This window comes from Rhinatrema bivittatum, chromosome 14 (genome assembly GCF_901001135.1).
Source record: "Rhinatrema bivittatum chromosome 14, aRhiBiv1.1, whole genome shotgun sequence".
NCBI lineage: Eukaryota > Metazoa > Chordata > Amphibia > Gymnophiona > Rhinatrematidae > Rhinatrema > Rhinatrema bivittatum.
This window is the reverse complement of record NC_042628.1, coordinates 24976976-25003678: the sequence shown is the minus strand read 5'-3', so window position 1 is coordinate 25003678 and position 26703 is coordinate 24976976. Positions and strand designations below refer to the sequence as shown.

The following is a 26703-nucleotide window of genomic DNA, read 5'->3' as shown; positions in this document are numbered from 1 at the left end:
TCACAGGAGAAAATACGAGCGCTGCTGTGAAACCTAGGTGGGCGTTTCCATGTACCATAGGAATCCCTCTGCATGAACCACGCTTTCAGTGGGACGGGGTGGATTTAAGATTATGGCTTCCCCTAGGCAGAGGACTGGGGGTGGGAGGATTCCGTGCTGGGAGATCACAGGGCAGCAGGTGGAGCTCCAGGTCGTGGGTGCCTTCAGAGTCTGGCGCCCTAGGCATCTGCCTGTGTTGGCTCCGCCTAAATCTGGCCCTGGATTGAGAGTGCAAGAGTTGAAAACTAAAGCTCACACCTGTTTATTTTCAACACTGAACACAAATATTTGGGTTTGCCCTTCCAAAGTAGCACAAATAAAAACCTGGAATAAACATGTTACTTTCAATATTTTTTTTTAATTGAAAAGAGATCACTTTCACTGTATTGCTTTTCATGGGTTTAATACAAGAACCAGCATTCAAATTCCTCACCCCACTCCTAAAATAACTGAGCTTTGATATAAACCAAATCCAGTTTCCTGGTGCACGTTCATAGATTTCTCTGTTAATGGTCAACTTCCAGGTGAGAATAACACAAGCTTACAATAAAGAACAGGCAACTTTGCGCCATACTAAAACGGCAGCTCAGGTTTCAAAAAGAGAACTTGGTTCTTTTAAGTTAGCAATCAGCAATGTTGTATATATTCTACACTTCAGAAACCGCAACGAAAGAAGGTCCTCTTCTGGCGAATTTAATGTATATTGATGGAAGCAACCGCTTTGTAAGATGATTAGTTGGAAAAGTGATGGTGCTGGCTTCTCAAAGGGCTCCCTGGGCGATCTTGCTCGGCGATGCCTCTGGATCCAGGGGAGGGGGTTATAAAAGTGCTGTGGATCACGGCGCCAGTCCGACGTCAACCCTGGAAAAGTTCTTTCCCGCGCAGATGTTTCGCGCTGTTCGGTCCTCTTGGCGCACGAGCCTCCAACTGGATTTCTCTTTTTTTCCCCTCAAGGTGGTTCGGCGGTTCTGATCGGGGGCGAATCTAGGAACAAGAAAACAGGGCATTTACAAGAGGTACGATAAAGTCCTTGGGGGTTGGGAGGGTGAATTTTAGAAAACATTAAAGAGGCTGCCATCCATGAAAAAAACAGAGGCAAAAGTTGCTGGCCTCCTTTAGAGCAACTACCTTGTACTTTTTGAAAAGTCCGAGCAAATGAGGCTGCTGAAGGTGAGCTGTTTGTTTAGCAGACATTTAAACGTGGGCTGCGAGGCCTGCCTCTTCACATCAAGTAAAACAATTCTGTAGCAGAGCTTTCTTTGGAGGAAGCGGGGGGGGGGGGGGGGGGGGGGGGAAGGTGAGTGATGTCATTAAGGCAGAGTTTCCACGGTAGAGTTGCCACCTCACCCCAGGTCAACCGACCAGACTGATCCAATCCCGATTTTGCCCCGTTGTGTGCATGCTGTTGTAATTCACACTCTCTTTGAGAAATCAAGGGGGGGGGGGAGGGGGACGAAACTACATCTCCATGCACCTAGTGGGGCAAGACCAGGAATGAACCAGGTTGTTTTGGTTGACCCGGGGTGAGCTGGAATGGACCGATCCCATGCTTTAGTTGCTACCCCTAAGCCCCACTGGGCTTGGTTCAAGAAGTACTTCTAGGGTACCTACCTCCACGCTTGGTGCTGGCTATGCAACAGATCTGCTCTTCAACAAAGCCCAGAGCAAGTACTCTGGAGAGGAAGGCCAAGCTTTAAAACGTTCTTAGGTGTTTGGCCAATGCTGACACCTGCAGGAATTAGCCATTGTCTGCAGGTCTTCCTGTGAGAGGCAGCTACTGTCCCCACTGTTACCCCTACATAATGTTTTTTCTGTGTTGGAGAATGAAGAAACCTCAGCAATACATTTTGAAATGATTTCTAAAAGAGAAGTCACCCAATACACACAGAAGCCCTTCAACAGTATCAAATGTCATAAAAGAAAGCTGCTTCTGCTCTAAGACTCAGTCATCAGAGGAACCAATTTGGGAGCACATTTTGATGGTGACAACAGTTAAATGCACTCCAGCATCCTCAGCAAGTAGAAATGCAAACCAGATAGTCAAAATCATTGAAGACGAAAGTAGGAACTTTGATATCAATGTTATCATCCATCTGGGGATGAATGACCTCAATAGAAATGGTATCCATGAAGTACAGAAAGATTTTCAAAATCCAGGAAAGGTAAGACACACTGCAAAGACTATTGCCTTTTCGCAAGTATTACCTGTTCATAGAAAGGGAAATGAAAAGATATGCCATATAGATAATTTCAATTCCTGGCTCAAAACCTGGTGTACAGAAAGTAGTTTTGGACACATTTGAGGCTGGGGTCAAGTTTGGAACAGTAAAAAAGCTATACGGAAAGGATGGCCTACATTTGTAGCAGGAAAGAGGATGCTAAGTGAGAAATTCAGATCATAACATTATCAGGCATTTAAACTAGAGGGTGAGAGTGGCAGGAGGTGGCCAAAGAAATTGGCGTCACCCCCAAGCAATACCGGAAGTAGGAGGAGAAAATAAAATCAATCAGCTCAAAAAAGCAGAAAAGTGCCTAGGAATTGCTATAAATCAAAGGAGAAAAATTGGAAAGCTATGACTACAAATGCTCGTAGTTTGGGGAATAAAATCTCTGACCTGCAGGTCATAATGGTGGAGGCGGACTTGGATATTGTTGCTATTACGGAGACATGGTTCACGGATTCTCATGATTGGGATACGGTCATACCAGGCTATAACTCGTTAAGGCAGGACAGAGAGGACAGAAAATGGGGAGGAGTAGCTCTTTATGTCAAAAACAATATCCAATGAATGTGGGTTAGAGATGAAACATTATGGGCCGTCCTGAAAAAAAGATTGTGGTGCATCCATTTTTACTGGCGTGATTTACAGGCCTCTGACTCAAATGGAAGAACTACACAGAGATCTGGTTGAAGGCATCCAAAAGGTGGGAAAGAAGGGAGAACTGTTGATTATTGGAGATTTTAATCTGCCAAATTTAGACTGGAAAATCCCTTCTGTGGAATCTTCAAGAAGTAGAGAGATAGTGGATGCCCTGCAAGGGGCGGGGCTCTGTTCAAACAAATGGTAATGGAACCCACGAGGGAGGGAGTTGTACTCTTCCTTGTGCTCACTAAGGGGGATAATGTCTCAATGTCCAGGTGGGTGCCCACCTGAGCACCAGTGATCATCAAATGGTATGGTTTGATATCACAAATAGGTCGCACGAAGATCCGAGTTTTGAATTAAAAAATCTGAACTTTGTCGAAATGGGGACATACCTGGAGGTAGAACTAGAAGGCTGGGAGAAAATGAGAGAGGTGGAACATCAATGGGCCGAATTAAATGAGGCAACAAATCTATATGTTAGAAAAGTAGAGAAATAAGAAACCGCTCTGGTTCTCAAAAGAAGTGGCTGATAAAATAAAGGCAAAAGAATAGCATTCAAGAAATATAAAGGATCCCAAAAAGAGGAACACAGGGAAGAATATCTGGTGAAACTGAGGTAGACAAAGAAATCAAGAAAGCAAAAAGTCAGGCGGAAGAAAGGACTGCCAAAGAGGTAAAGCGAGGTGACAAAACATTTTTAAGATATATCAGAGAAAGGAGAAATGTCTGAAGTAGAATAGTGAAATTGAAAGGTGACAAAGATCAATGTGTGGAGAAAGACAAAAAATTGCCAAAATATTAAATAAATACTTCAGCTTGATGTTCACTAAAGAAGACCCTGGAGAAGGACTGTTGCTAGTTGACAAAACTGTGGATAGGGATGGAGTAGACGAAACTATTTCCAGAAGAGAATGTATAGAAAGATCTAGGAAAACGGAAAGATCTAGGAAAACTGGGATATACCGGATGAGGTATATCCCAGGATTCTGAGGGAGCTCAGAGATGTGCTGGCAGGTTCGCTGAAGGATCTGTTCAATAGATCCCTGGAAACAGGAGCTGTGCCGCAAGATTGGAGAAGAGTGGTGGTGGTCCCGCTTCACAAGAGTGGGAGCAGAGAGGAGACTTGAAACTACAGGCCGGTTAGTCTCAACTCAGTGGTGGGAAAATGAATGAATACTCTGCTGAAGGAAAGGATACTTAACTATCTAAAATCTGGAGGGTTGTTCGACCCGAGGCAGCATGGATTCACTAGGGGAAGGTCCTGTCAAGACAAATCTGATTGAGTTTTTTGATTGGGTGACTAGAGAATTGGATCAGGGAAGAGCACTCGTTGTGATTTACTTGAATTTTAGTAAAGCTTTTGAGACGGTCCCACATAGGAGACATGTGAACAAAATGAGAAGCTTGGGAATGGGTGCCAAGGTAGTAGCGCTCATTGCAAACTGGTTGACTGACAGGAGTCAGCGTATAATGGTAAATGTAACCTACTCTGAAGAAAGAACGGTGTTAAGTAGAGTGCCACAGTGATTGGTTTTGGGACCGCTTCTGTTCAATATCTTTGTGAGCAACCTAGTGGAAGGAATAGAAGGTAGTCTGTCTATTTGCGGATGATACTAAGATCTGCAACAAAGTGGACATGCCTGAAGGCGTAGAGAGAATGAAAAGTGATTTAAGAAAGCTTGAAAAATGGTTGAAGAATTGGCAGATGGGATTCAATGCCAAGAAGTGCAGAGTCGTGCATCTGGCATGCGGCAATCTGAAAGAGCTGTATGTGATGGGCGGTGAAAGACTAATGCGCACGGACTGGGAGAGGGACCATAGTGTGATAGCGTCTGATGATCTGAAGGCGGCGAAGCGACGTGACAAGGTGACAGCTAAAGCCAGAAGAGCTGCATTGAGAAAGGAATAACCACCAGTAAGAAAAAAAAAGGTGATAATGCCCTTGAACAGGTCCTTGGTGAGGCCTCACCTGGAGTACTGTGTTCAGTACTGGTGCCCGTATCTCAAAAAGGATAAAGACAGGAGAGAGGCGGTCCAAAGAAGCACAACCAAGATGGTGAGGAGCACTGGAAGAATTATGAGGAGAGACTAAAAGATCTGAATATGTACACTCTGGAAGAAAGGAGGTGCAGGGGAGATATGATACAGACCTTCAGATACCTGAAAGGTTTTAATGATACACAATCATATACCTTTTCCGTTGGAAAGAATTCAATAGAACTAGATGTCATGAATTAAAACTCCAGGGAGGACGACTCAGAACCAATGTCAGGAAATATTTCTTCACAGAGAGGGTGGTGAATGCCTGGAATGCCCTTCAGGAGCAGGTGGTGAAGACAAAAACAGTGAAGGAATTCAAAGGGGCATGAGATAAATAAACACTGTAGATCTTTAAAGGCTCGAGGATGGAAATAATGAAAAGTGTGCATGGGGGTAACCTGCTGGTGTGGCAGTTGCTACCCTTACCCAATAAGCAACTCCATCATTGCTCTCTGCTTCAACAGCAGTGAGAAAAGGGAAACTGGATTCAAACAGCATCTGAGGGCCCTGACTTTGACAGTCTGGGAAACTAAGTATGGGGGTAACCTGCACAGTGCAGCAGATACTGGCATAAGCTTGCTGGGCAGACTGGGTGGAGCATTTGGTCCTTTTCTGCTGTTATTTCTACGTTTTTTTATTTTTCTTGGGAGGTTTTGATGGCATATAAACTAATTTAAAGCGTAAATCCTTCACCCAGTCTTACTCTTTCCTGGAGTGCCACCCAGTTCTTTGCTCTGCAGTAATCGACAGAACAAGATCTGCGCCACCTTCCCCATTTCAGACCTATTCTTCAGCAGCACCAAAATCCCAGGGCTCGCTGCAAAACAGAAAACACGAGACTAAAGGGAAAAAAAATGTGATTTCAGCCACCATCATGCTGTAGATGTGATTTATGTATGGTTTTGTTTTTTAAAGATTACAAAATGGAGTCTTGTTTCCCTGTTTTTGTTCTTGTTTGAATACGCCACGATGCTCTTAATTACCTGTAAGTCTCCCGGTGAAAAGTAGATCCTGACCCCTAGTTTTGGGAACCTGTGCTCTGTATAGTAGAGTCCTGGAAGCTCGACAGTGATGGCCTGCAGAGCTGCAATTCCTCTGCTCAGCACAGAAGTGCCCTTGGGTAGCAATAGGCCTTTATTTTTTTTTTTCCTCTCTCTCTCCTGCTCTTGAAAAAAGTGACGTTAGTTAGCAGTGCCCTGCTAGGAACTGGGCTGCTGCCAAGGACTGGTATGGGGTTTTTTTTTTAGCAATTTGCTTTGGAGTTTGCAAGTGCCATTTGGAAGAGTACAGCACCTGCGTAATAGGAACTGATTTACTAAGCCCTCTCTTTTCCCCACTCCCTCCCTCCAATGGACCAGGCCCTCTATCCATAGCCAGACCCCTGGAGGGATCTTAAAGTGCACACTGATTTAAGTAAGGTAGGAGTATAATTGCAGAAACCCTCAAACACAGATAAAGAAGCAAATTAGGTATTCATAGCTTAAACTCCCTAGGTTTCAGGGTTCATTAGCCATAAAACATAACTAAAATCAATTAGTTGCTTAAACTAGCTTATCAGAATCTTGCTGTAGGGCTTTAATGCCAAATCCTGCGGGAGGAAACCAGTGGCAGCTTATCAAAAATTCCCCTGGCTAGAGCTCCCTTTGTTAATCTACCACACACTGACACAGTCTGTACCTTTCCCTTTAACTCGTGCTCAGCTAATTATCTGGAAGTTCTATTTTGGTTTTTCTTTTATTATTTTTTTAAGAAGGGAAACATGAGTAATATGCAGGACCCTATTATAATCAAGGGCGGCATATAAAATCTGGCGCCTCTGGACCAGAATTTTATCATCGGGATGCAGCTCCGTTTACAAGGATGCAGCAAGTCAGAAGGCGAACTGCACATCCGTACATCCAAAAATCTAAAAGGCCTGGACCTGATTTTTTTTTTTTTTTTTTTTAATCTGTGGATTTTCATAAAACCCCAAAATGTCAAATCTTAAATTATACTTTGGGGATACAAATTTCAAAAACTGACAAAAAAAAAAAAGATTGCATTTGGCAGATTGGCTGGAGAGATCATGTGGGCGAGTAACCAGCAGGAAGGCAGATCTCTCACACAGCTCCCTTAGGGAACACGTTCTAGGCTGGGGGGGGGGGGGGGGGGGGAGTTGCTGCACTTCATACGGATGTGGAGAAGAGAGGGGCTGACTGTGGCTGTCAGAACCTTTCATTCAGCCTCTGCTGCATATATGAGAGAAGCTGAATTATCACACCGGTGACAAACATTCCCCCCACTACTGCCACCGGCTCTGCCGCTGGCCTGCCAGAGAGGAGAAGAGAGCTGCACCCACAAAGCGAGCAGAATGGCTAAAAGGAGGAAATGGGGCTGGGGTTGACAGAATGAGGGGAAAGACAGGAAAAGGGAATGAGGCAGGAATGGAGGATAAGGAGGGGGATGGGAATCTATGAGTGACCCGATTAAGGGGAGTGGGAATGGATTATAAGTCTATCAGGGGAGAGAAGAGGAGGACCCCCCAGGAAACACGCTGGGCACAAGTAGCAATGGGGTTTACAAATCGGTCCCTCCCCCCCCCTTGCTAATCATGGCAATGCGGTTTGAGGCTTCTCATGGGTGTGAATGACCCCCCCTCTGTCCCTGCAATGTGGAGTGACGTTTTGGGGTTCCTAATAGGTCCCACTCTCACATTTCTGGCCACTGGCAGCAGCTCAGCTAGTCCCAGGTTGCAGCAGCCCTCGCTTTCTCGCATCCCTTCTGGAGGACCCCCCTGGGATGGTCTCACAGACCCCAGGTTGGGAACCACTGCTGTAGGGTTTACATATTTAGGTCCTCAAGTCTCATCTTCTATGGCTTTTGGCAAAGCACACAGGTCTTTGCATTCATTTCTAGTTTCTGTGTTGTCTTCCACCATGATTATGAATTTTGCAATAAAGTGGTAGTATTTTTTTTTACTTAATGTCTGTGCTGACTTGCTCTCTGTCCGGGATCCTGCATAGCTGTGACTGTATTTTAACCTTTTGGTGCCTGGAGGCAACAGATTACAAATGTACAGCTGGCAAAATGTAGTCAAACTATGGCAGAAAACTCGGAACCAGTACAAAGATTGGAAAACCTATCTGGAAAATGAGGTTACTGGAAATAGCAGAACTCAGCTGCAATATGGCTTGTTGCTTTGTCTCCAGCGCTAATAAAAACTATTAATTCTCAATGATATTGGCTTGTGTTTGCAATCAAACTATGATTTAAAAAGAAAAATAAACCAGACAAAAGGTATACTCCTATAAATACAGGACAAAATTGAGGAACTACCACAAAAATAAGCTTTTAAATAAAAAGCTTGAGATATATATACAGAAAGATTAATACAGACCATGCAAACTCATTTTTTAAACTACATCAAAAACAGAATGAACGAATGAAGTCAAAATCTGAAACACTAATAATGTTGATAAACTTTTTTTTTGTAGGTTGCTTTCTGTATTGCTACTTTTCCATACTGAGGAAAATTATTGAATTCCTAGGGTGGATGTTTCTGAGTATCACAACTCTTTATTTGACACTGAAGGACATGTAAGGTAAAATCTGGTCTTTGACTGCCCAGGCCATCATTGGCTACTGAAATAATGGTTTGAGCTGACAAGCTACAGCTATGCCTACGAGAAACCTCAAGGTTCCCCATCTGCATCCCTCTGTAAACTGGTTGTGCTACAGACATATAGGTAGACATCAGGCAATGACATGACAAAGTCCAGTATGTTCGGTGGTCTGAACTGAATCAAAATGCACATATGCCAAATAATGAGACAGTGACTAAGGAAGTGGGAAAAAAATGTACATTTGCAAAAGAAAACTCTTCAGCATGGGGCTGGCCTGGTCACCGAGTGCCAATGCTGTGCAGTGTCATGCCTTGTGAAAGACCTGGTTTAATGCTCAAGTCCAGGTCTTAGAAGCAATGCTCACAGCCTATGGGGGAAGGTGCAGTTCTCATGGAGTGAGCAGTAGGCCCCCTCTATTAGATCTGTTCTGGAAGAGGGGAAAATTCTTGATTATGGACAGTATGATTTTTTGCTGGCTAAATAGTGGTAATCTGCCCTTCTGGCTTTACCTGATCTCTGCTGTAGATTGCATCCTACACAAAAGACAAATCCCTACTTTGTATTGTGGATCTCATAAACAAAGGCACTGAGATTGCAGAATATAAACGGTGTCTTGTGTCTTATACTCTGAATGAGTGCCTACTTTATATTTATAATCACTGGCCCAAAGGAAAACCCAATCTGATAGAAGTCCAGGTCCCAAGAATATTTTTATGAATTATTTTATACTGCAATTAAAAATGCTAAATAATAAAGCAACTTATCTTGAAGCTCCAACAGGGGGAATGAGCATGACACACACCGGTAGCTTTTTATAAAGTAGGCACTTATTCAAAGTATAAGAGACATCATTTATATGCTGCAGTCTCAGTGCCCTTGTTTATGAGGTCCACAATACAAAGTAGGGATTTGTCTTATGAGTAAGACATAACAAACCATTTATATGGTGCAACATTTAGTACCTTTCTTAGAAAGTCCACCCAATAAAGTACTTTCAATTTCTTTGCATTGCATTTAAGGGTGAAATTACATTTTTGGATTGGTTTCTTTTTTCACTATGAGTGGGTTCTTCTGTAGATTGTATGGGAGCAAAGATCGTACTGTGGTCCTTTGGGCAACGTGGACCGTGCAATCTTGTTAGAACGGATTCAGGGTCTACGTGGCGAGGCCACAGTACTAGCTGGCTCTCCTCCTTCCTCAAGGGTGACGATGGGCGGCTGGAGTTCATATTCCTGGGTGCTAAAATGGGCGTTAATGCTTTTCAACATTTATGTAAAGCCAGAGATTTGACCTGCCTTTCCTATGCAGATTACTTTCAAATTCATGCGGACTTAGGCTCCCACTGCTCAGAAGGCCCCATCTGGGAACTGAACCAGGGACCCTCCGCCGCAGCGCTACCATCCAGCTAGTGAGTCAGTCCCTGCTGCTCTTCTGAGCCCAAAAGATTAGGCAGTTGCCGTTCTGTCTGGTAAATGCCTTGGTTCTCAGTTTGATCAGAGTCAAGCCTTCTACTCCCCGGATCAGCTGGGACTGGAGATGCTAGAAAGGCAGCATTCATGGCCACCGGGATGGGGTGGGAAGCGCTGTGGCCAGACTCAGGGCTCATGGCTGCAGGATCCTGGCAAGAGCTCTAGTGCATGCCGCCCCCCCCCCCCCCCCCGGCCCATGACTATTGCTGTAATGACCAGATTTAGTAAGCTGGGGGGTGGGGATGAGGAGGGAGACATAAAATAGGGGGGGGGGGGGGGGAAATTCCTGGAAAGTTATGAAGGCTCCTGGCACCAAATCCCAGCCCTGGTTCTAATTGCACTGTAAGTCCAAAGGAGCACCAGAAAACTGCTGGGTTAGCCACCCCCACCCTCTGGGTAGAGAGCTTCCTGCTTGCAGTAAGTAACAGCCTGGGACAAACGATTCGCTAGGCCGCGATTCGATGAGCAAGCTGCCTTGCTGCCTACCGTTTCTGCATTATTATTATTTTTTTTTTTTTTTGCTTGCCCTTTGGCCTTTAAGTTTCCTATTCAGCGATCTTCTTGATTAAGACAGATCCATACAGGGGATAATTCAGTCAGGAGCTGTAGTTCACAGGAGGAGAGGAGGCGGAAGATAAATCAGCAGCCTTCGTAGGACAGGTTTCAGTGACAGCAAACATACGCTGCCGTCCCATGCTGTTAGTGGCTATCCACTAGAATTTCTGCTCTTACGTTTCCAACCTTCACAATGAGAAATAACCTTACGAAGCATTGGAATGGTCACATCTTGCATCTTTTCTGCAGGTTGGAAAATACTTGCTAAATGGGCTTTATATATTAGGAAGGAAGTGATTTTCACTGGGAATCTTATTTTCCTTGCAAAAGGTGCCTTTCAAGCAAGATACCTTTCATAAGGCAGAACTTGTTAATCAGATAGTACTACTACAATATGCTTTAGCAGGCCTGCAGAAAAAAGGAGGCAACTAGGGCATCCTGCCCTGGGCCCAGCAAGCAGTGGGGCAATGGCTCAGCGTGCAATGCACCAATGCCCCACCCGTGAGATAAAAATGAAGATTCTGTGCGTGGGCTTGCACATAACAAGCACGAGGCAGGTTAAGGACTGCTCAGCTCTGTTGGGGGGGGGGGGGGGGGGGGTCCTGCTGGGGCAGGCAATGCTGGTGGCTGGAAAGGTCCTTTGGCTAGAGAGCATGCTGCGTCAGGTCCTACAGAATCTCTCAGAGGTCACGACCTTGGCCCTAAGGATCGCAGCGACGACCGGTGAATCGGCCAGAAGCACTGGTGGGACTTCCACTGGGTGAGAACCAAGAATGCATGTAAAATTTCAGGTGCTTTTTTTTTTTTTCCTGGGAACTTTCTAGAGACAAGCAAAAGTCACTTTTTTGGGGAACTGCATAAACACCATACAGGTGATTTGCTGGGAACTGCTGGTGATTCCAAAGCCAAGCTCCTGAGGGTAAGAGAGCCCAAGTGGTACAGCCCATCCATTCTAGAGACTTTTTTCCATCTATAGATTGCCTCCCAGGAGAGAGGTTGAACACATCATTAATCAGGCTTAATGTAGTAATTAGATTAAAAGGTTAATGCCACAAAACTTAATTAAATTAAATATAACCAAATCTTTCTAAATCACTTGGCCTACAATAGCTTCCCTATAAATACATGATCAAGACAGAGTCCAGCAGCAAGATGGGGGCTATCCAGTCTTTTGCATCGAGTACGACCTGATTAATTTATCTCCCAGTTGGGGAGAACTCACGTGTTATGCGTGCCCCAGGTGCAAAGAACTTGTAGCTCTGCATGGAATGAGCACAGTTCCTAGAAGCCAGAGTTAGAGTGCAGGAGGAGCTTAGGGAGGTGGAGAGGAATATCAATGACGCCTATAGGAACAATGAAGCAAAGTCTCACCTGCATGCTGGCAGCCTTAGTGCAGCCAGGGAGGGGCAAGAAAGCATCCACTTTGCACAGCAGGAAAGGACCAGCTGTATAAATAAGTTTCTTGTGGGAGCATCTCAGGAGGGCCAGGCTAAGACCGTAGTGGTCACTGGCAAGTCTGTTTGTAGGAAAATAGATAGTTGGGTGGCTGGTGGTTATGAAGACCACATAGTGACTTGCCTGCCTGGTGCGAGGATAGCAGATCTATCACGACACACTTACAGACTTTTAGGAAGTGTGTATGCTGCCGTGGTACACGTTGGTACCAATAAAATAGGGAAGGAGAGCAGAGAGGGTCTGGAAGACAAATTTACGCTCTCAGGAAGGAAGATGAAATCCGGAACCTCAAGATCAGCATTTTCCAAAATGTCACCTGTTCCATGCGTGGACCCACGGTGACAGGCAGAGCTGGAGTCTCAATGCGATGATGAAACACTGGCGCAGAATGGAGGGATTTAGATTAATAAGCAACTGGGGAACATTCTGCGGGAAGGGGAGCCAATTCCATAATGATGGCCTTCACCTTAACTAGGACAGAAACAGGCTTCTAACTCTAAAAATATCAAATGAAGTAGCTTTTAACTAAATTGTGAGGGAGAGCATGGTTTGAAGTCTTGTGCCCACAGGTGTTACGGATCCACCAAAAACAGGTTTCCCTGAATCAGAGGCAAATACTAGCTGCCAGGAACAATTCTGGGCTGCCTGAAGAAGAAATTACGTACAAGCTGATAGGGTATGAGCATGAAAAACAGGGACATGCAGAAGACTCTCTACTAATGTGAGAATTCTGAATAACCAATTTGGTGAACTGGAGTGTAAGAGAAGTGAGAATATAGACATCACAGAAACCTAATACCAAGGTACAAGTCATACAGATGTCACAGGAAGGCTTGACCTGGGGGTAGCAATATGTCAGGAGTGGCATTCAGTCAAGTAACATTAAACTTTACAAGGATACAGGCCAAAGTCTTGAATTGCTATGGATAGAAATTCCAAGAGTGAATCGGAGACGTTTAGTAGCGGGGGTACAATACTATCCTCCAGACCACATGGAGGGAATGGATGCCAAGATTAAGCAAGTCAGTAAACTGTGGGACACAATAATAACAGGGAGACTTTATTTTCCCTACCACTGATTGGACGACTGTCTTCTTTAGTTTTTCAAGAGAGGTGAAATCTCTAGATACTATAAATGACTGTTTTTTGGAGCAATTGGTCTACTTGAGACCTGGCCCTCAGCAGAATGCAGGAACTTGTGCAGGGAGTAAGCGGTGGAAATGCTGGGCAACGGTGACCATTACATGACTGAATTTGATATACCGTACATATTGGAAATAAAACTCCAGGGCAAAACTGCAGCAGTTTCCCTCACTTTCAAGAAGGGGTTATTATGAAAGAATGAGGAAGCCGGTTAGAAAGAAACTAAAGGGATCCAACACAAGGGTTCAAGGTCTGCATGAGGCATGAGACAATCTTAAAAACAGCGGATTTAGAAGTTGAGCTGAGGCTCATCTGGCTCAACCCAAAAAGGGAAGAAAAGGATAAGGGAGCTACCAAAGACGATAAAAGCCGTAGCAAGTAAGCTGAATGATTTCTCTGCCTCCATCTTCACCAGGGAGGAGGATGGCCTGATTCCCAAACCAAAGGCCTTCTTTTAGGGATGATGCCTCGGAAGTGCTAAAAGATGTCCTGGTGGAGTGGGATGAACTGATAACAATTAGATAGGCTAAACATTGCCGGCTGACCTAAGATTACAAGTAGACATAAAAAAATTTTAAGTAGACCTAAAGACATGGCTTTTTACATACGCTTACGCAGAAGCACGAGAAGTTAAGATCTAGCTACATTTTTACTGTTTTGATATTCAGCTAATTTTAGAATTTGTTTTATGAATTGCATTTAGTTAATTTTAGTACATTAATGTTTTAGGAATTATACATATGTTAATTTTAAGGTTATAGGTATATTTTATTGTTAGATTTAATAGTTTTTAATACAAATTGTACTTATTGTATTTTAATAGATTGTATGTGAAATGTACACCGTTGTGATGGTCTATTTTGACTGATGTAACTGTATATAAAACCGAAATAAACTATAAACTAAACAGTAACAAGTGCCCAGGGCTGGGTGGAATCCACCCCAGAGTTCTAAAAGAACCAAAACCAGAAACTGCAGCCACATTTACACCGACCTAAAAACTGCGGCTGTACCAGAGGACTGGAAGGTGGCGAATGTAACGCCAAATTTTTATGAAGGATTCTGGGGGAGAGGGAAGAGCCCACAATTATAAGCCCCATAGCAATACCAGTTAAGATGGTGGAGACCATTATCAAGAACAAAATCACTAAGCACGTAGCAGGAAATGGTAGAATTAGGAATAGTCAGGAAGGCAAGTCATGTCTCACCAACCTATAAGAATTCTTTGAAACTAGACACATGGATGCTGGTGAGCAGGTCGACATTGTGTATTTGGACGTTAAAGTATTTGACAAAATAGCAAATGAGAGATAAATATGGCATGGGGTGAAGTACGTCAATAGATCAGTAACTGATAAAAGAAAGAAGGCAGGGAGTGGGCTTGAGCGGGTGATTCTCAGGATAGTTAAAGCACAAACTGATTAGGTAAAACTTCAGGAGAGCGCGGGCATCCCAATGGCAAATAAACAGAATTTAAGAAAAAGAAGTGCAAAGTGATTGCGTGTTGTCGGAAAAAAATCCAAACTACCAGTACACGTTTGCTGGGGTCCACTCTGGGGAAAAGCTGTTGTCAACCGAGGGATCTTGGAATTACTGTGGACCACACGCTGAAACCACTGGCACAGTGGTCCAGCAGCGGCCAGAAACAAACCAATCTGGAAGGGTTTCAACGACAAATCTAAGGATGATATCACTGCATACTCTCTCATACTATCAAGTTAGGGCAATCTCCTTTACACTTGAATGCACACAGGACACGGCTTTATTTACAAAACTGAATTAAGCTCAAACAGACCCTCACTCACTGTCAGTCCTGTCCAGGTCCAATGCTAGGCTGCTGCTCCAGCATGCCAGTTCAGAGCCCATTTCCACCTTACAGCCTAAGCCCTTTTCAGGCTCATGCTGGTCTGAGGCCGCCTCAAGTCATCCTGTGGCCTTGCTAGCAGGACCCAGGCCTCTCACCGGGCAGACCCTGTTCAGACCACTTTTTTTTTTTTTTTTTACATTCTATGCATATGAAGAAAGGCTTAGAGCTTTCTAGCTTACAAAAATGATGGTGGGGGGGGGGGGCATGATAGGGGGGGTCTACAAGATCAAGAATGGAAAAGAACAAACCACAAGCAAGTGGTTGTTTTTGCTGTCCAGAAATAGTAAGACCAGGGGGCATCCAATGAACCTGTATGCGAGCAGTTTCAAGGCAAACACAAGAAAGAATTTCTTTAGTGGGTGGGTAGTTAACACTGAGGGATCTGCTACTGCCAGAAGCAGCCACAGCAAGCAGCAGAGCAGAGTTCAAGACGAGTCTGGATGCATTCCTGGAAGACAAGGATATAAACATATATTTTAGAGACTGGGTGGAGACCACGATCTACAGGGAACACTTCAGTGAACTCTTGGTTTTCATCTGGCGACTCCAGAGCAGGGGTGGCGAACTCCAGTCCTCGAGAGCCACAAACAGGCCAGGTTTTCAGGATAACCACAATGAATATGCTTGAGATAGATTTGCAAATATTGGAGGCAGAGCATGCAGATCTCTCTCATGCATATTCATTGTGGATATCTTGAAAACCTGGCCTGTTTGTGGCCCTTGAGGACCAGAGTTTGCCACCTGTGCTCTAGAGCCACTCTTGGAGACAGGATGCTGGGCGGGCTGGCTGGACCACTGGTCTGACCTAGCCTGGCCATTCTTATATCATGTGTGTGTTTTCAGGATATCTACAATGAATATGCATGAGATAGATTTGCAGGCTCTGCTTTGGTTGTATGCAAATCTATCTCATACTTAATCATTGTGGATATCCTGAAAACCCGACTGGCCAGGTGTGCCCCTAGGACCCCCTGCCCTAGCGTGTCACCGCCTCAGATTTTATTAAAATGATCAAATTTACAGACCACTCTCAGACAAATCTGAGGGAAACATGTTTTGCTTGCCTCCAGGGTAACTCCTGCACAGTACTTGTTATAGCAGTGAAATGGCCGCACCACAATAAACCCTTTATGACCAAATGGCCACATCCCAGGTCACTAGTTATGAAGGGGGACTAGTGCAGGGGTGGCCAACAACCGCCTGGTCCTCAAGAGCCAGAAACAGGCCAGGTTTTCAGGATCTCCATAATGAGGATGCAGGAGAGAAATGTGCGTACAATGGCGGCGGTGGATATCCTGAAAACCAGGCCTGTTTGCGGCTCTTGAGGACTGGAGTTGGCCACCCCTGGACCAGTGCAATTAAATTCAACCTCTTGTTGGTCTGGAAGCGTACGAGGCAGTTAACTAAGCCAGGGCAGGACATTCATCTTCTTCAAAGTTCACCTCTTTTATTCTGTTCCGAAACATTTATGGCAAATACCAGAGCCGCATTTAGGTTCCAAACCACAGGATGGGTATTATATTCATGGCCGTACGGAGCCATAAAGACAAAACTGCCACTGCTAACCAGGGCTCTGCAGTGACCACAAAGCCAGCAGCTGGCGAGAGGGAACCTTTAGAAGGGAGACCGGGCTGCCAATGTTGGCTGGCATCAGGTCACGTCTGCATGAGGCAACGAGATCTGTCCACTTTGTAAGAAGGAGGAATGCTAAGGAATATGAATTTAATAAAAAAAAAAAAAAGATGTGCCCTTTGTCCTAAAAGTTGATCTTTGCAACTACTGCAGTGGCACTGTGCTTGTTTAAAAACATATTTGTTGGCAGAGATCGTGTGACCGACGGCGAGAGGGCAGGGCGCTCGTTTACAACATCGGACACACCGACTTCCGGGTGCAGTCGCGGAACTGCACCGGTGGGAACAGCGCGGTCTCCTACTTTGCAGCCTGATCCAGCTGCAAAACCTGCAAGCCCTCCCCGGCGCGGACCGTTTTGTGGGTTGCGGTGCAAAACAAATCCTGTGGGAGGAAGGGGAAAACATTTTTTCCCCACAATAAAGAAATTGTTAAAAACAATGCCACCAAATTTGCCCCCCGATTTTCAGCAGCGGTAAGCGTGGAGCACAAGAACAGCCTAGGCAGGTGCGCGGGATGCTGTAACCAGGGAAACGTGCCGCCCCCACCCTGCAATTCTCACCCCATTTGATGCGCCTTTTCCTGCAGCGCTACGAGCCGTCGCTTAGTATTTTCAGCACCAAAAGCTGCAGCGCTGTTTTGTAAATGTGATTTCAGTGCCAGAGTTCGGCCCTTACCGCCTGGGCTAAGACGTTGCCCATGAGCCCCCTGGTATCTCACTCCTGGTGGTACGGGGGCTCATTTAAAACGTGATTACACTGAACGGTAAGTCAGGACGTAGCAACTATGGAAGCTCCTGCTTCGATAGGAAAAAAAAATCCCAAGCTCCCCCTCGTTAGTAAATCACTCCACATTCTCCGTTGTAATGTTATGACAGCGCAGGGCTAATGAATTTAATGAGATAATTTTGGCAACTCAGGGGTTTCTGCTGGTAGCAAATGCCTTCCCTATACAATCCGATGGAGCCTCTACTATACGCGAATCTTCTATTGCTGCAGGAGTTACTGAAGACCAAATGAAAGGTTGGTTTTTTTTCTTCTCAGAAGCCCAGCAGGACTCCAGCTGTTCTGTTTTGGGGTAGGGATGTGCACACAACCAACCAGGAACAAACCAGTGGCAGGAATTCTCTAATAAAACACAAAGTAGGGATCTTTGGTTGTTTTTTTGTTTTTTTTAAATCAGCTGCGGGGCACCAGCTCTTTTCAAGCAAGCACTGAATTTCTTTTCAATGAAACAGGAATGGTTGGGTGGATCTGTGCTTCCTTGGCGTGACGACGCGTAATTAACCATCTGCAATATCACTTCAGAAGTGACTGCTTTATAAATAGCTCCATTGTCACACCCATCCAATGCATCTGTGAACCCCGTCAAGGCTCCTAAGGGAACGCATGACAAACTGAAATGTTCAGCTAAATCTGATCAGGCCGGACTTTCACTGGGGTGAAGGGGCTGGCCTTTTGGTAGAGCAGAGCAAGCAGGGCAGTTGCCCAGGGTGCCGTAAGACGAGGGCGTCTTGGGCACCGGCAGCATTACCGGTTGGGCTGGTCAGCCAGTATATACCAGGCAGCCACGGTAATCACCGGCGCCCGGTATAAGGTGAGGCCTGAAGACGCTAAGCCTCCCCCAAAGTCTGGTGGGTTAGTTATGCCTTGCGTGCGTGCAGCTGGCATGAGGATCAGGGCTTAACAGCACGTCGGCTTCCTCTGCCATACTGGGCCAGGGTATGAGCCATGAGATTATGGGATCTCGTAGCTCAAACCGGGAGACTGATCCCCCCAAGTGGCAGAGGAAGCTGATAATACTGTCAAGCACTAATCCCCCTGCCAGCTGAAGGGGCCCAAAAAAGCTGGGAATACAGCTGAAGAGGGGAGGGTGTGTGAGATCAAAGGTACTGGGAGACCTATATCACGTAGGGTAATAGGGAGTGGGGAGAGGAAGACTATTCATGGAGTGGTGGGAGCAGGGAGAGGGGAAGCATACCTGGGGTGGTGGTGGGGAGGGAGACCTACATAGAGTGGAGGTAGGGGGACAGGGAGAGGTAGACACTATGGAAGGGGGTGGGAAAGGATCCAGAATAAAGGGACAGCGGTGGTGGGGGGGGGGGGGGGGGGGGGGGGGGGGGGGGGGGGAAGGGAAAGGAGAGAGGGTGGAGACTGAAGAGCACTGGTGGAAGACAGAGGGAAAGAGGACTGATATTGTATAGGCGATCTGAGGGGGGCATTTCATAGGTGGTATCTCTGCTCTTTGAGTCCTGGGAGTTAGTGCTGCTTTGCTGTATATGTCTGGAATGTGTGCTTTATTGTTTAGAGACAACACGAGTGCCTGACAGTGGAGACCTCGTGCTCTTCCACAGAGGCGACTCCAGAATTTGTATATTATGTCCAGGAGGTGGGAGAGTACTGGGAGGGAAGGTACAGAGAGAATAGCCGATAGGAGGGAGGGAGATGGGGGAGAATGAGAAGAATGGGCCGGAGGGGGAGAGAGAACGGAATGAGAGAGGAAGGGAGTTCATGAATTGTGGGGCATGACAGATCTTTTGCCCGGTGTGCCCTATGTGTAAGGGGTGCGAGAGAGAGAGGTGGGAAGGGATACTCTGCATCAATCCTCTCCTTTTACATTGTATAGGCATTACTGGACATACGCCCAATTCCAAACTCAAAAAATAAAACATTAAAAGTCTCATACACAAAACCCCCGAGAAATCAGATCATCCTACTAGCAGAAATAAATGTCTTGCAATTCACTGCTTGAAAGACAGAAACATCACGGCAGAAAAAGCCCGTACAGCCTGTCTAGTCTGCCCAGCCACCTAACTTTACAATTCCCATCACTCCCTCAGAGATCCCCTGTATTTAGATACCATTTTTGACCCCACCACCTTCACGGGGCGGCCGTTCCATGCAGCCATGTAAAGAAATATTTCCTAAGATTGCTCCTGAGTCTACCCCTTTTCTCCATCATCCCATCACTCCCTGGTCCTAGAGCCTCCTGTCTGTTGAAAGAGACCTGCCACCTTTCAGATATTTGAATGTCTCTTTTGTATCTCCTCTCTCTTGCCTTTCCTCTAAGCTATACATGTTTAGATCTGTAAGTCTATCCCCATATACTTTAGAATGAAGACCACTGACCATTTTAGTAGCCACTCTCTGGATAGACTCCATCCTGTTTATATCCTTTTGAAGGTGCGGTCTCCAGAATTGTACACAGTATTCCAACTGAGGTCTCACCAGGGACCTATACAGGGGCACTATCAGCTCCCTTTGTCTGCTGACCATTCCTCTCCCTATGCAGCCAAGCATCTTTCTGGCTTTATTTACTTGTTTGTATCTGATAATCTTAAGGTAGCCAGTCACCCCCAAATCCCGCTCTTCTTTCATGCTTAGAAGAATTTCACCTCCATTACTGTACCTCTTCTCTTGGGTTTTTGCAGCCTAAATGAATTACGCTGCATTTGTTAGCACTAAATCTTAGCCGCCGGATCCTAGAGCATTCCTCAAGCTTTGCTAGATCCCTCATCATGGTTTTCCACATCTTCCTGGATTATCCACCCTGTTGCAGATTTTGGTATCATGGCAAAACGACAAACCTTTCCCGACAGTCCTTCCGCTAAGTTGCTCTCGAAAATGTTGAAAAGAACTGGTCCAAGGACCAAATCCCTTAGACACACAGCTAGTAGTGCCCTCCTCCTCAGAGTAAACTCCATTTGCCACTACCCTCTGTCGCCTCCCACTCAGCCACTTTCTAACCCAATCTGTCACTCTAGGATCCAAACCAAGGGTGCACAATTTATTTACAAGTCTTCTGTGCAGAATTGTCAAAGGTCTTACTAAAATCCAAGTACACTACGTCTAGCGCTCTCCCTTGATCCAGCTCTCTGGTCACCCAATCAAAGAAATTGATCAGATTCATCTGACAAGATCTACTTCTGGTAAACCCATGCTGCCTCGGATCTTGCAAGCCACTGAATTCCAGAAACTGCACCATCTTCCATTTTAGCGGCGATTCCATTCGTTTGCTCAGCACAGAGGTCAGACTAACTGGCCCGTGGTTCCCAGCCTCCTCCTCACCTCCACTGTTATGAACAGGAACCACATTCACCCTTTTCCAGTCCCTCTGGAACTACTCCGGACTCTAAAGCAATATCGAAGACTTGCTTATTTCTTTTCAATTTGCTCATTTTGCGGTTACCTAGAAAACATTATACTTGGTATTCTACTCCTTTCACAGTATTTACCGAGTTACAGAATAGGTGTAGTTGAGGCACTGAATAAGGTGATAGGGGGCTGTGGAGCAATTTTAAAAAGCAACCCCTACCTGAAAAAAAAAATATAAAAAAAACAACAACCCAACACACACACCACAAATTTAAAAGCCTTTATAGAAATAAAATGTTAATTACCATTTTAGTACATTGCAGTGAGCAACTTCTCCAACTGCTTCCCCTTTAATCCGGTCCTGGGTAATGCAAGCTTCCTCACGCTGCCGTAATAATATGTCTAACATCATTTATAGAGGGGCCAGAAGTGCTTCTGGCCTCCATGTCCCTTCAATCCTGTTTCCTCCTGGCCGAGACTGCCCTTAAATCCTCTGTGCTGGCCGTTTTTAGCGATGTGCCCATTGGAAACTTGAATGGGCCCAGTTCATTTTTATCTTGGCCAGCAAATGGTCGCCGGCCACAGAACATTAGGACGCCTGTGGTCTTCGCTGGGCTGACGGGGGCAGGCCCTTGGAAAAAGGATGGGCCCGCTTTCCGCCAGCTGAAGCTTAGCTTAACTGCAGCTCAGCGAGTCGATGTCATCACTTGGGCAGCGCAGGGGACAAAATGATTCCAGGCAGATGAATCTTACAATCCCTTTCTTGGGGGGGGGGGGGGGGTGTGTGTCAAAAAAAGCTCCTTGGAAACTTTCACTGGGCAGACTGGATGGACCAATTTAGTTCTAATCTGCCGTCATTTCCCATGTTAACAGAGCATATCCACTCAATAAGATCTGCATCTCAGTCCTACAAAAAAAAAATATAAAAAAAGAGTACATAAAAGCAGCAGCACCTCTGCCATTGCTAATACTCCCCCCTTTAATGTTTCACTATCAATGATCTTTTTCTAGAAAATCCTTCAGGTTTTACAGAGTAAGATACACAGCAGCACTGTGCTTCACAGACTATAGCACTTATAAAGGGCACATCCGTACCACACAGGGGATCTCTCTATGGGGCTAATATGCAAACCGACTGCTTCGCTGCAAAGTCCTGGGTATTTTTACCCACAGGCGTCACTCCCATTGAAAAGTCCCTAGAAGTGTTTACGTGGCACGTGTAGTTTGGAAAACACCAATCCCCCAATTTCTGATCCCACCCAAACAACGCCTCCTATGAAACACCGAGGCAGGGCAATGTTCACCTGGCTAAAATTTCTATTTACCCACCTGAAGGGCTTTGAAAATGGCCCTCTGTGCATTTTAGGACTGAATTTCCCTCAGATTTATTTTTATTCATTTATTCTGCATTTCGCACTTTTTGTCAGCACTTCAAAGCAGATTACATTCAGGTACTGTAGGTATTTCCTTGCTCAAAAAAATGTGTTGACAGCCATCAATCATTCATCCGTAACTGGTTTTTCACTTCGTTAACCTATGATCCTGTAATTATGGTTTTGTATCAAATGTAATCAGAACCTTACCTTTTGCACACAACCATGTTTTTACATTGTGAAATGCTTTGTCACTGAAGTGCTACTAAAATATTTGCCCATTCCTGTGTGCAGATGCTGAAGATAGCTTGTTTTCATTTTTGTTTAACTGACTTATCATCTTGTGTTTAATTTTGACTGTGGCCAGGCCACCAGCAGTGCCATGTAAGGCTACGTGTTTGGCTAATTCTTATGGTAGCTCCTAACAAAAAAAAAAGTATCACTACCTGGCAGGCACTTCTGACACACACAGCTCGGGTGCATGGTGAAATCAAGGCTGAAGGTTGCGTGTCTCAAATAGCCAAGAGGCGATGAAGTGCCCAGGTACAAAGGTCGACCCGGGTTGTTTTAGTAGGGAATAATGTGGCAGAAGGTGTACGGTCATGCAGATACGTCTGCAGATCTTCTGCGGATCCGGCCGAGCGTCTTCAGCCTCTGAGAAGCTGCATGTTTATTTATAGATATGCAAACGGCAGTTGTTTATTCCGCTTCTAAAATGTTTCATTTTAGAAGTTATATGAAATATTCATTGGTAGAGAAAAATGTGGATTACTGATGAAAGGTATTTACACTCAGTGCAAAAATGGAATACAGGATTGAGTGTAAATGGCTAACCACATCATCATTAAATATATGTTTAAATACATACAATTGAACTGTATTAAAGTATCAGTACATTGCCTAATCTCAAGAAAGTTATTGTCACATGAGATTTCAGGTCTTGTATTTCAACTAAAAAAAAAAAAAGAAGTTTATAAGGGCCCTGTACTGGAATGTGCTGCTACACTGACTACAAGTCCAAAATCATGGACAACAAAATAATCTTTTACATGATCACTTCTCTGGTTTTGATGGTCTTCCAGGGATGTAAATTACGTTAGGTGACTTTATTTCAGAAACCATTTATCACACAGAGAGGTAGGCCATTTTTTTTTTTCAGCTTGCAGGGATTTTGAATTTCAACAACTCATCAAAATATGGGTGTGGAGCGTGAGCCAAAAAAAAAGCAAAACAAAACAGCCTAACCCTCATGAAATAGCTGAAGATGGCTCTGGGTTTAATAGAGGCAATGTAAGCATTGCCCCCTTGTTGCTGAAAGGCATTTTGTACACTATGAAAATATCCTAAAGCCAGAAGCCCTACGGATGCCAAAGGCTTAACAACAGTGAAAAGAATGTGAAACAAATATGCATGCTGAAAATAAAATGACCTTTCTCTTAAGTTGCCTGTTACAAGTTTTGTGACAAAACTGTGGTCGGTTTGGTTGTTATTTCGCTGAACAAATGCCTTCCTCCCCCTCATTCTGGATGGATCCGGGACGGCAACTAGTTATAAGCAAGCTGGAACTGTGCAGCTGTAAAGCTTTCTGCGCCAAGCAAAATGCTCAAGCCCCATCCACTTTTGCAAACATTAAAAATAATTATGTGGCTTTAAAATCTGTGAAACTACTGCATTTTTGTTTTTTTTTTTTTTAATCTGGTCACTACAAAGTGAGTATGACAACTGCCAATCACAATGTGGCTTTCACTATAAGAAGGGGAGGCCATATTCTAACCTGTTTTGGCTCAGTGTATTTGGAACATTCCTATGTTATATTTAATCAATAAGAGCTCATATTCCATAATGTAAATGGAAAGGTGTGATTTTCTATTGTGAAAATCAGAGGAGCGTGCTCACTACTACATTTAAAATGAATCCTCGGTTATTTTGAAAATTATTTATTTACTGTGAAAAAATTATTTAGCCAGAGAGAAAAAAAAAATCATATCACTGAATCTGAGTAATGATGTGGGACTGGTGCTTTGCCACAGCTTCTCATCATCAACCTTCTGTAGAAAACTGTGTCACACTTCTATGTATTGTCTATACCCACTGGGTCAGCCTCCGGACCTCCAGCTATCACGGGCTTCAGTATTTCTCAAATGGGACCACTAGTTGATTTTTTTTTTTTTTTGTAAGCACCAGACTAAAGTTAAGTGTTTTAGGGAAACCGTCAATAAGGCCACATGCCAGAATTGTTGGCTGCCCTCTGGGGCCACCGGAAAATTCGTGCTGCACTGAAGGGAAGATTTGCTTCTGCTGCCTCCAGGATCCCCTATTGAAAAAGCCAAAAGCAAATAACATCCGCTGAATGTAAAGAATGATACTGTGTTTAAATGTAAAAATAACTAAATCTGAGGCTTGTGTGGCACTTATCCTCAGTAAAATTACTGGTGAAGGGTATTACCCGCCTTATCTTACTGCATCTGTCCCTTATGTTCTCATGGAAGTGTGGCCCTCAAGACCACACTTCCACTGAGAGCTGGGATCAAGACTTTGAGGAACATCTTCTGCTACCGGTAGCAGTCACTTTTTGTCACTTCAGTTCCATGTCATGTTCAGAATATCCAAACCTAAGGCCATGCACTGCTGTCATTTAACAAGCATCAAATGTACAAAACAAGGTAGCACTTGTACGTTATTTGTACATGTCTATCATTAAAAGCTAAAAGAGGCCGCCTGCTTCGATTTACATTTTTCATTCAATACTAGGTCCCGTGGATGTGTATCGTTTCTCAAAGCGGAGCCTGATCGGAGAAGTTTGGAATCTGCTACATTAAATGCAGTTTAGAGACAGCTAGCTATTCCTAGCAGTCGGGCGTTAGGAATGCAGTTTTCAAAAGCCTAGACTTACCTGGCAAGATCTAGCATTCAGATCTCCGAATTTTAAAGAGAAATGCATGCATGCCTTTGATTTAACACATAAGGGACTAGAACCCATCCACCACCATCACGGGAAGATGCAGCTTCATCGCGGGCTAAACGTCAGGTCTTATTGATTTCATGCCCAACACGTTATACACTGAGATTAAACGAGGCAGGCGAGCTGGGCACCACTAGCAGGTTGCTTGCCGCAGTTAAGTGAGTGGGACTTACTGTCAGTATCAATGTGCCGGCTGTGCTGGGCGGCAAACGCGAAGCCTCCAGCCCCACTGCAGGTTTAGGATGCCAGGCCCGTCTTTCAACACTGACCAGGGATCTCTGACCTCCGAAACCTCAGGTCGGAGGAGGCAGCTTACCAGAAAGCGCACCACGTTACTTTGGCGCAGGGGCCATTTTGTACAAAACCTGCTTAGCTCGGCAAAATCGGAGGAGACAAGCGTCCCACAGTGGCATGGTCCGCGGTCCGCCATGGCTGCTAAAGAACCGGATTCCCCCTTCCCGTTCAATTGCTGTTTTATTCCAAGTAGCCGTCGAACACATCCAGCTCGCTGTCCGTATCGTACAGGACCGAACCGGGATCTGACAGCACGCCCAGATCCACCAAAGCCTGGTCCATGTCTTCGGGCAGGAACACTATCCCCACATTGAGGACGATGTACTCCATCAGGAAGGCATAGTACAGAATCAGCACATTCACAAAAAACAATCCCACGTAAAACATATACGGCAGCTCATTTAACGCCGATTCCACGGAATCCAAATGTGCATAGACCGCGGCGGGCATGCAGCTGTGCAAGGTCGCTGGTGCGCTGCAGGCACGGATCAACTTCCAGCAAGAAAAAAACAAACAAACAGGAGGGAAAAAAAAAATGCGATCAATAAACGCCCTTCAACAAGCCCCTGGCAAGAAATCGGCGCCGATGCAGAGGGGAAAGCAACGTCCGCCGCCGCCGCATCAGTTAGAGCAAGTCGGCTCGCAGAAGGCTAGTTCCAGGGGAAACTCATCAGGCGGAGGGACTCGGGGCAGGAACCGAAGCAGAACCCGTGCCCGAAGGTTCCCGTCTCGGATTTAGTGCCAGCGTGCACGGCCTCCGGCGGCATAGCCCTGGACTCCGTGGCCGTGCCCTCCCCACCTGGCTAAAGTTTGCTCCGGGGATCAATCTGGCTCATGGCTGAAGGGGGGGGGGGGGGGGGTGTGCAAGCCTCGGTCGCGTCGGACAGTAGCCGCAAGGACTGGGGAGGATGAGGAATCGTCTCGCTTCCCCACGCACGATTGGCTGCGCTACCCCTACGTCGGCCGCTGGGGCTCTGCGAAACCTTTCCCCCCGGGCAGCCACCGCTTCCGTCTAGCTCGCGCACGGTGTCCGGCCGAGCACGCCCCCTTCCCCTTATTGGCTGACGCAGGGATGACAGGCAGATGCCTTTCCGGAGCTACTGCCGACTCGTTTCTCTTGACCGCGCGCCAGCAAGAGCACTCACCAGGGTGGTTCATGTCGTGCACCGCTCCCCTGCACGAGACTGCAGCAGGAAAATGGTTTCCCCCTACGTTTCTCACAGACGCCGGACACCAGCAGCCCCAGTCTGCCAACCTTTCCTATGCAATAATAGGCTGGCACTGCAGTGTACAGCCCAGAGGGGCAGTAGGTAC

General features: G+C 45.5%; 1 protein-coding gene across 2 annotated transcripts; it reads right to left on the bottom strand.

Moving 5' to 3' along the window:
* Positions 1–377: 377 nt before the first annotated feature.
* Positions 378–26655, bottom strand: DEXI (Dexi homolog). 2 transcript variants are annotated; one of them, XR_003852638.1, is made up of 3 exons: positions 25027–25573; positions 21066–21667; positions 378–1023 (listed from the first exon to the last, which is right to left on the bottom strand). XR_003852638.1 is itself a non-coding variant. In XM_029576851.1 (3 exons), exon 2 carries the CDS (start codon positions 25837–25839, stop codon positions 25570–25572), a length of 270 nt encoding a protein of 89 aa, XP_029432711.1. In that variant the 5' UTR covers positions 25840–25881; positions 26535–26655; the 3' UTR covers positions 378–1023; positions 25027–25569. The 2 variants fall into 2 exon arrangements, 1 of the variants encoding a protein (XP_029432711.1); XM_029576851.1 differs by lacking the exon at positions 21066–21667 and adding an exon at positions 26535–26655 and having other exon boundaries at positions 25027–25881.
* Between the last annotated feature and the right edge of the window lie 48 nt (positions 26656–26703).